This window comes from Procambarus clarkii, chromosome 6 (assembly GCF_040958095.1).
Source record: "Procambarus clarkii isolate CNS0578487 chromosome 6, FALCON_Pclarkii_2.0, whole genome shotgun sequence".
NCBI lineage: Eukaryota > Metazoa > Arthropoda > Malacostraca > Decapoda > Cambaridae > Procambarus > Procambarus clarkii.
Genome location: NC_091155.1, coordinates 43,435,516 through 43,446,437, shown reverse-complemented (window position 1 = coordinate 43,446,437; position 10,922 = coordinate 43,435,516). Strand labels below are relative to the sequence as shown.

Genomic DNA, 10,922 nt, shown 5'->3' with positions numbered 1-10,922 from the left:
AATTTAATATAACAATGTGCTTTAATATACTTACTTATCTCTCTCATCTCATTTTTCTCTTGTAATGTATCTTTATCATTTATCAATTCTGATTGAAATTACCTACTTAAAATTATCTGCTAGATTAAGGACCTGCCCGAAACGCTGCGCGTACTAGTGGCTTTACAAGAATGTAAATACTGTACTATTCAATGAATTCTCACAAACCCAATGTACCTTCTTGTATATAAATAAATAAATAAATAAATAAATAAATAAATAAATAAATAAATAAATAAATAAATAAAAAGAATGCAAAGTAGTGCATTCACCATGAGAGCAATGTTTCCTTCAGAAAGTATATAAACGAGTACCATTGTATTTTATTAATGAATTGCAAGCATATTCTTTAATTAAAAAAAAGAGGAAAACATAAGATTTAAATGTAGAAAACCAATTACAAATAATAGTAAGAAGTAGAAAAATAAAATATGGCACCAGAAAGAACACTGGAACGCCTAGGTGAGCGTCGCCGCCATTATCACAACACGGGACGGTGAGTGTCCAGACATGAGCATAAAACCTCCCACGTACGATCGTCGTCGCCCCTAAATCAACACAACAACCTTCCCACAAACTGCACCTATCATAAAGAAGAAGCCCACCATTGACCTTCAAGTGCTCACATCAAGTCTAACTCTACAACAGCCTAAGAAACAACACTCAAGCCTTGCCTAAGCCTCAATATTGACGCCCCACCGTGAGGCGTCACGCAGCATCACCACTCATGCAGTCATCCGAGGAGAAAACCTTCCCACAAACTGCACCTATCATAAAGAAGATGAAGACTCACCAGTGTCCAGAGTGTGGGAAGAGGTTCAGTCAGCTTGGACATATGAAGCGTCACATGTTAGTGCATTCTGGTGAAAAACCTCATAAGTGTCCAGAGTGTGGGAAGAGGTTCAGTCGTCTTGGACATATGAAGCGTCACATGTTAGTGCATTCTGGTGAAAAACCTCATAAGTGTCCAGAGTGTGGGAAGAGGTTCAGTCGTCTTGGACATATGAAGACTCACATGTTAGTGCATTCGGGTGAAAAACCTCATAAGTGTCCAGAGTGTGGGAAGAGGTTCAGTCATCTTGGAAGTATGAAGACTCACATGTTAGTGCATTCGGGTGAAAAACCTCATAAGTGTCCAGAGTGTGGGAAGAGGTTCAGTCAGCTTGGAAGTATGAAGACTCACATGTTAGTGCATTCTGGTGAAAAACTTCATAAGTGTCCAGAGTGTGGGAAGAGATTCAGTCAGCTTGGAAGTATGAAGACTCACATGTTAGTGCATTCTGGTGAAAAACTTCATAAGTGTCCAGAGTGTGGGAAGAGGTTCAGTCTGGTTGGAAATATGAAGACTCACATGTTATTGCATTCGGGTGAAAAACCTCATAAGTGTCCAGAGTGTGGGATGAAGTTCAATCGGCTTGGAAATATGAAGACTCACATGTTAGTGCATTCGGGTGAAAAACCTCATAAGTGTCCAGAGTGTGGGATGAGGTTCAGTCAGCTTGGAAGTATGAAGACTCACATGTTAGTGCATTCTGGTGAAAAACTTCATAAGTGTCCAGAGTGTGGGAAGAGGTTCAGTCAGGTTGGAAGTATGAAGACTCACATGATGATGCACAATGATGAAAGACCTTTTGAGTGTGATGAGTGTGGCAGAAGGTTTAGAGATCGTGGATCTATAATACGTCACATGTTGGTACATACAGAAGAAAGGCCTTTTGAGTGTGATAAATGTGGCAGATTATTTAAGTCACGTAAAGGTATAAAAGCACACATGTTAGTGCATTTGAATGATAAACCTTCATGAGTGTCGAGAGTTTTAAAAGAGATTCGGTCATCTTTGTAGTATGAAAACTCACAAGACGGTGCATTTTGGTGATAGGTTAAACATTTTGAGTGTGAGAGATAAATCGAAAATGTTTTAAGTATAATGTATATTAAAGCACATATTAGTTCATTAACTTATAATACCATTTTTCCAATTTTAAAATTGTTAGAAATTGTAAACTTTATCAGGAAAATATCTTGCACTCTCCATATCTGCAACCATTATTTTATTATATATTTTTATACTGTTTTAGCTTACCCAATTCCAAATACTGTATTCAAAAACATGGTGTTGCTACTTTACGTTAACTTGTTTCTCACTCTCCAACCCCTGCCCTATTTTCCTTTCTGTTGTCATGATCGTGTTTGTACAACTGGTACCAATTTTCTTCGTTGATATCTGTGTACCTCATAGCTTCCATTCCATTTTCTTCTTTGCCACAGAAGAAACGTGGCAATGTTCCACAGCCACAGTGCTGGCATTGGCAGTGCCATCACTGCCACCACATTTGAAGGCTTGAAAGCAAGCCAAAAGCACTCTAGTTGATTGTTAACTTTTAACTGTGGTTTTTTATATATACTATTGTACTATTTTTATGAAATACTGGTATTAAAGTAATTTTTGTTATTTTGCTTAATGACTGAGATATATAAATTATAAACAAATATATATTAGACTGGAATTTATTTCAGCTAAACCTCTTCATTTATATTTGTATCAGATTTTTTAGTAGTCTGGCCTATCTACAGTAGTTATAGTGATCTAACCCTTGCATTATTGTGTGCATTAAGATAGATTCTGATAAAAGACTAACCTTAGTTGAGTACTCATATTAGCCTAACTGGCATTTATAATTTTCTGAGTTGGAAATATATATTACTCGAGCCCAACGATGTATAGTAATATATATTACTCAGCTGTTAAATAATATTTGCCAGGCTGAGATATTTATGTTTAGCAGATATATTATCCTGACTGGCAATTATATTATCCTGACTTTAGCAATTATATTATCTTGCCTGGCAATTGTATTAACAGACTTGAAATTACTAGGTATATTATATGTATCCAGACTAATAATTACATTAACTTGTCCATCAATTATACTATCCTGACTGTGAATTATGTGAGCATGACTCCGGCAATTATATTAGCCTGAATCCGACAATTATAATAGCCTGACTGAGAATTATATTATCTTAACCTTCAATAATAATATACTGATTTGCAATTATATTACATATATGCTGACTGATAATTGCATTAACTTGACTGGCAATTATATTATCCTGACTCAATTAAATGAGTTTGACTGGCAATTATATTAGCCTGACACTGGCAGTTACATTAGCGTGCTGGTAAATATATTATCCTGAATGACAATAATATTATCCTGACACAATTATATTAGAATACTGGCAATTATGTTATCTGACAATAATACTATTAGCCTGACTCTGCCACTTGTATTAACCCATTTTATAAAGTGGCATTTTTCATTTATAGTATATTACCATGACTATAATTTATAATATTTTTTGGAGTATGTCATTGAATATAGTTAGCCTAGGCTTAATTACTGCTAGTATTTACATCAGTTGTCTATATTTCCATTATTCTCAATATCTTTGATTAATAAGTATTTCTAACTATAAATTAGTGTAATGATTTTTAATTTGTAGATATAAGCCTAAATTTAATCATTGCATAATTGGTATGTATGATTATTATAGGCCTGTTTTACCAGGTATAGGAGTAGCCTTTATGGCAGGGGTGGCCAAACTTGCTTACTGTAAGAGCTGCAAATGATAAACCTCATATGTTTGAGAGCTGCAGGAGAACCATTTGAGAGCCACAGCTTCCTTACTGAATAATGTCAACAGTGTCTGCTGGCAATTTATTGATGATTTTCACTCATTTAATTTATTTTTCCTTAAGTCTGATTTAGGTGGATAATCATATGAAAAGTTTTTGTGATTAGGTTCATTCTGGCGTTTCAAGTTCCTGGCTTTGTAATGACTGAATGGCACTTGGCAAACAAGACACAAATGTTTACCTCCTTTAACTGTGAATGCAAACTTTGTTCCACAAGTATCGGAACTTTTTATATAGTCATGCATTTCTTGCCCTGGATTCGGGTAGAAACTTATAGAGTATTCACGTTCTCAAGAATTTTTTACTAGCCGCATATTAAAGGTCAAAGAGCTGCAGTTTTTGCCACCCTGTGGCCAAACCACAGCTTGTAATTTGTCATCTATGCAAACCAAAAAATATAGTTTGTTTTGATTGGCAGTTTAGGTTCGTGTTGTGTTGATGGATGTGAATGATGTGAAGTTATTATTTGCTTAGGAGCAATCATTGGCCCATATTATTTATAGATAGAATATGGTGTAATACTTGGCTCTTACCTATTACCTTTTAATTATATTATAAAGAACTGGACGATTGTTTTAACATAAAAGGTCACTGTCCACTCTCAGTAACTAGAAGTGTTACAGAACTTACTTGACAATTATCTGAATATACAAAGTAACTGTTCACTCACAGTAACTATATATGTTATAGAACTTGCAGGAAACACTGTGCGTGTTAGTGACCTTACAAGAATGTAAAAATACCAATCTTATGTAATCTCACCAACCCATTGTACTTGTTTGTGAATAAATTATTATTAATAATATTATTAACATGACAATTATCCTAACATACAAGGTCACTGTCCACTTACAGTAACAATATGTTATAGAACTTAGCTAACTCCTATTAATGACTTACATTATTGGTAACAATGGGATAATTAAGTTGAGGTACTAATAGGGTCAGTTTGTTCAGATAGATCACATTGGAAGAGGAATTTATTGAGGTTATCCTCGTGTGATAATACAGTGTGGCTTCAGACCCATAAAAGCACCAACACTGCTCTTATAAATATGCTTAAATTATTACATGCAGTACTTAACAAAAATGAGCTCCCCATAGGTTTGTTTGTTGACTTATGCAAGGGTTTTGACACAAACACAATAACCTTCTTCTGAAACTCCAACACTATGGAGTTAGAGGTCACTCCCTTTAGTACTTGCAATCTTATCTCTGTCAGCAGTATATTTCAGTGAACGCTGCTACTTCTCCCACTTTCTCAATTAACATTGGCATTCTGCAAGGGTAGCATACTTGGTCAACTCGTTTTTCTCATATATATCTTCCAGATACCTTCATATTTTCTCTTCATCACATGAAGAAGAAACATCTTCAAGTTTTCTCACATGCTAACCCACTTATTCTAAATGACATGGTGCATACTGAACTAAATGAAGTCCATTAAATTGACTGTTAACAAACTTTCCATTAACATCGACAAGGCGTTTTACATTTTTGTTTGGTAAGAAGTTCAACAATCAAGTTAATCTTAAGACTATGATGACCAAACCACACACCAGAAGATGAGACGACAACATCCCGGACCGTCCTGGACCATTATCACAATTGATTTGATAATGGTCCAGGACGGACCGAAATGTCGTCGTCTCCTCATCTTCTGGTGTGTGGTTTGGTCATCATGTCTCGACCATATCTGTTGTGATTCATTGTCTAAGACTTAACAATACCAAATTATGAGCAGAGTTGATGGGAAGTTCCTTGGTGTTCACTTTGACAACAAACAAAATTTCCATTGCCATATATAAAATATAACTAAAATGTTCAGTTATGTACAGTTTCTGTGGTGTAGCGGTTAAGATGCTTTGCCTGGCGTTCCGCAATCACTTTGTCCTGGGTAATAATAAAAATAATAATAATTTATTTGCAAGAAGGTAAAATGGGTTGGTGTCATTACATAACATTGGTATTTTTACATTCATGCAAAGCCACTAGCTTGCATACCATTTCAGGCAGGTCCTTAAAAATGAAAGGGTACATTTTAGCAGTGTACACTTTCAGATGTACAGTTTAAGTTTGAAGCACAAGGTAGGAAACTGTGAGGATGAAATTAGGTCCTTTTTTTCCTTTACTTTTGAACAGGGCATGGATTGGGCAATTTTTTAATTCATCAGGGAGTGAGTTCCAAAGACTTGGCCATTTTTTTTGCATGGAATGTTTGCACAAGTTTAGTCTGACTCTGGGGATATCAAAGAGATGTTTGTTTCTGGTGTGGCTTTGGGTTCTATTACATATATCAAGGAAAAGTTTCAGATCGAGATTAGCGTTTAGGAAACCAGGTTTTACACCTGGTTTCCAGGAAACCAGGGTTTTTTATAAACCAGGTTTTATACATGTAGATAGCACATGAGAATGTGTGGACTGAGTGCATGTTTAGCATGTTAAGGGACTTAAATAGAGGGGCTGTGTGTTGTCTGAAGACTAGGGTTCGTTACAGTAATGATAGCAGATTTTTGCCGAGTGATGATGGGCTTGAGGAATATAATTGCTGATATTAGAAAGTATACCGACCATTTGTTAGACTTTTTTTAGCTATGTGTTGTATGAGGGTGCTAAAGTTCAGTCCCATGACTATGTATAGGCCAAAGAACTTCCCATCATTTTTATGGGTAATGTTAACATTATCTGTCTGAAGTTGAATCTGATTTGATAGTTTACTACAAAATAAGGTTTGGTGCCTTCTTTTGATAATTACTTACTTACTTTCTACCAAATAACTTGTGGATTTGCCTAATAAGCCAAGTTTTCATGAATTAATATTTTTTCTCTAATTTTTTTCCTATGAAATGATAAAGCTACCCATTTCATTATGTATGAGGTCAGTTTTTTTTATTGGAGTTAAAATTAACGTAGATATCAGACCGAACCTAACCAACCCAACCTAACCTATCTTTATAGGTTAGGTTGGGTTAGGTAGCCGAAAAAGTTAGGTTAGGTTAGGTTAGGTAGGTTAGGTTGTCGAAAAACAATTAATTCATGAAAATTCGGCTTATTAGGCAAATCGGGCCGTGCATAGTAGGCTGAGAAGTGCGTTCTGGCTACTAGGTACGACATATATATATAAATATATATATATATATATATATATATATATATATATATATATATATATATATATATATATATATATATATATATATTATATATATATATATATATATATATATATATATATATATATATATATATATATATATATTATATATATATATATATTATATATATATATATATATATATATATATATATATATATATATATATATATATATGTCGTACCTAATAGCCAGAACGCACTTCTCAGCCTACTATTCAAGGCCCGATTTGCCTAATAAGCCAAGTTTTCATGAATTAATGTTTTTTCGTCTACCTAACCTACCTAACCTAACCTAACCTAGCTTTTTTTGGCTACCTAACCTAACCTTACCTATAAATATAGGTTAGGTTAGGTTAGGTAGGGTTGGTTAGGTTCGGTCATATATCTACGTTAATTTTAACTCCAATAAAAAAAAATTGACCTCATACATAGAGAAAAGGGTTGCTTTATCATTTCATAAGAAAAAAATTATAGTAAATATATTAATTCAGGAAAACTTGGCTTATTAGGCAAATCGGGCCTTGAATAGTAGGCTGAGAAGTGAGTTCTGGCTACTAGGTACGACATATATATATATATATATATATATATATATATATATATATATATATATATATATATATATAGTACCTAGTAGCCAGAACGCACTTCTCAGCCTACTATGAAAGGCCCGATTTGCCTAATAAGCCAAGTTTTCATGAATTAATGTTTTTTCGACTACCTAACCTAACCTAACTTTTTCGGCTACCTAACAGAACCTAACCTATAAAGATAGGTTAGGTTAGGTTAGGTAGGGTTGGTTAGGTTTGGTCATATATTGCAGTCTCTGTGGTGTAGTGGTAAGACACTCGCCTGGCGTTCCGCGAGCGCTATGTCATGGGTTCGTATCCTGGCCGGGGAGGATTTACTGGGCGCAATTCCTTAACTGTAGCCTCTGTTTAACGCAACAGTAAAATGTGTACTTGGATGAAAAAACGATTCTTCGCGGCGGGGATCGTATTCCAGGGACCATAGGATTAAGGACTTGACCGAAACGCTACGCGTACTAGTGGCTGTACAAGAATGTACCAACTCTTGTATATATCTCAAAAAAAAAAAAAAAAAAAAATATCTATGTTAATTTTAACTCCAATAAAAAAAATTGACCTCATACATAATGAAATGGGTAGCTTTATCATTTCATAAGAAAAAAATTAGAGAAAATATATTAATTCAGGAAAACTTGGCTTATTAGGCAAATCGGGCCTTGCATAGTAGGCTGAGAAGTGCGTTCTGGCTACTAGGTACGACATATATATAAATAAAAAGAATGCAAAGTAGTGCATTCACCATGGGAGCAATGTTTCCTTCAGAAAGTATATAAACGAGTACCATTGTATTTTAATGAATGAATTGCAAGCATATTCATTAATTAAAAAAATATGAGGAAAACATAAGAGTTACATGTAGAAAACCAGTTACAAATAAAAGTAAGAAGTAGAAAATGAAATATGGCACCAGAAAGAACACTGGAACGCCTAGGTGAGCGTCGCCGTCATTATCACAACACGGGACGGTGAGTGTCCAGACATGAGCATAAAATCTTCCCACGTACGATCGTCGTCGCCCCTAAATCAACACAACAACCTTCCCACAAACTGCACCTATCATAAAGAAGAAACCCACCATTGACCTTCAAGTGCTCACATCAAGTCTAACTCTACAACAGCCTAAGAAACAACACTAAAGCCTTGCCTAAGCCTCAACATTGACGCCCCACCGTGAGGCGTCACGCAGCATCACCACTCATGCAGTCATCCGAGGAGAAAACCTTCCCACAAACTGCACCTATCATAAAGAAGATGAAGACTCACCAGTGTCCAGAGTGTGGGAAGAGGTTCAGTCAGCTTGGACATATGAAGCGTCACATGTTAGTGCATTCGGGTGAAAAACCTCATAAGTGTCCAGAGTGTGGGAAGAGGTTCAGTCGTCTTGGACATATGAAGCGTCACATGTTAGTGCATTCGGGTGAAAAACCTCATAAGTGTCCAGAGTGTGGGAAGAGGTTCAGTCAGCTTGGAAGTATGAAGATTCACATGTTAGTGCATTCTGGTGAAAAACCTCATAAGTGTGCAGAGTGTGGGAAGAGGTTCAGTCATCTTGGAAGTATGAAGACTCACATGTTAGTACATTCGGGTGAAAAACCTCATAAGTGTCCAGAGTGTGGGAAGAGGTTCCGTCAGCTTGGAAGTATGAAGACTCACATGTTAGTGCATTCGGGTGAAAAACCTCATAAGTGTCCAGAGTGTGGGAAGAGGTTCAGTCAGGTTGGATATATGAAGACTCACATGATGATGCACATTGATGAGTCTTCCCACACCTTTTGAGTGTGATGAGTGTGGCAAAAGGTTTAGAGATCGTGGATCTATAATACGTCACATGTTAGTACATACAGAAGAAAGGCCTTTTGAGTGTGATGAGTGTGGCAGAAGGTTTAAAGATCGTGTATCTATAATACGTCACATGTTGGTACATATAGAAGAAAGGCCTTTTGAGTGTGGCAGAAGGTTTAAAGATCATGGATCTATAATACGTCACATGTTGGTACATACAGAAGAAAAGCCTTTTGAGTGTGATAAATGTGGTAGATTATTTAAGTCACGTAAAGGTATAAAAGCACACGTGTTAGCGCATTTGAATGATAAACCTTCATGAGTGTCAAAAGTTTTAAGAGAGATTCAGTCATCTTTGTCGGTCCGTCTAATTACCAAAAACTAGGACATGCTACACACGCTTCAGAAAACTTCCTGGCAATACGTTAGTAATGAATAAATATGATATATTTACTCATTACAATGTTGGTGCTGAACATACAACATGAAAAAACATAATTTTAATCCGAAAAAGTATCTTTTTATAAAGAAATTAGACGAAAATAAAGAGCAGGTGACGCCAAATCAAGTCGACGATCCAAGCGTCAATGTTGTGGAGCGACTTATCCGCAATCACTGTTATCGCGACAGTCCGCAAGACTGATCTTATCTCATCTGCAGTTGCTAGTAAATCCACTGTTTATGTGAATGAATGTCTGACCAGGTGCAGGCAAAATCTCTTTTTTTAAACTGCGTGGCTTCTGCAAAAATTCCCCTACAATTAAACACTGTTTTGTGCGAGATGGTAAAATTATAGCTAGGAGGACTGACACTGGAAAAACCTATTCAATAACCACAGAAGCTCACCTTAATTCTTTCCTCAATGACTGTGGGATATCTGCTGTATAGCCTGAATTCAAATTATAATCTCATTTAACTACCTTTGTGTACTCTAGCTCTGCCTTTCCCTTCAAAACCCCCTCCCCTTCCGGCCCGTTGGCGTCGTGAGGGGGCTTGGTGGACGGCTGCCGGAGTGTGATGCTCCATTGGGCAGTCCTCTGTCCTTTTCTGGCCTTGCACTCCTGCTGCTGTCTTCTCCAATTGTGCCGGATCGCTTTTCCTTTTCCTTATGTTTCGTTTTTCTCCCCCCTCTTCTCCTATCTGCTTGTCGTTTCCTGCCGACCTTTTGCTTGTTTTGGATTATTTCTTTGGACTTCTTCTATTTTGACGCCCGGGTGCTTGAGGAGGCATACTCTTGCACCCGTAGAACTGTAGTACCCGACGTCTCGAGCGAGGGGAACCTTTTATTGTCAATCCCCCTTTCGTCGCTGAACCCGATCTCGACGGACTGACGGTCCTTAAGGTGGCGTTTGTGGGGCGTATACTCACGACGCACCCCTAGGGGGCCCCGGCATGATCGGCGATAGCTTCCTGTTGGGTGTCCTGCCTCTAATTGTGGCTCCATGGTGGGTATGGGGGCACATTCGTGGATGAATTTGTCACTTTTCGTCTCTATGTCGTTGAATGTTTCCGTTGTACCCTCTCAGGCTCGTGGGGTGGGCGACCAAGCCCCCGAGTCGGCCAGTATTGGAAGACCAGGCTCTGTAGCTCCCGCTGCGTTGGGCCCCGACCTTGCTCCTCCTTTGACCGTCCTGACTTCTTCCCCCAGCTCCCCT

General features: G+C 37.1%; 1 protein-coding gene across 1 annotated transcript; it reads left to right on the top strand.

Moving 5' to 3' along the window:
* Positions 1 to 502: 502 nt before the first annotated feature.
* On the top strand, positions 503 to 10,218 carry LOC138356088 (zinc finger protein 99-like). Its single transcript, XM_069311758.1, has 2 exons — positions 503 to 1,840; positions 8,647 to 10,218. The coding sequence occupies exons 1-2, from the start codon at positions 767 to 769 to the stop codon at positions 9,259 to 9,261; spliced, it is 1,689 nt and encodes a 562-aa protein (XP_069167859.1). The 5' UTR covers positions 503 to 766; the 3' UTR covers positions 9,262 to 10,218.
* The last annotated feature ends 704 nt before the right edge of the window (positions 10,219 to 10,922 follow it).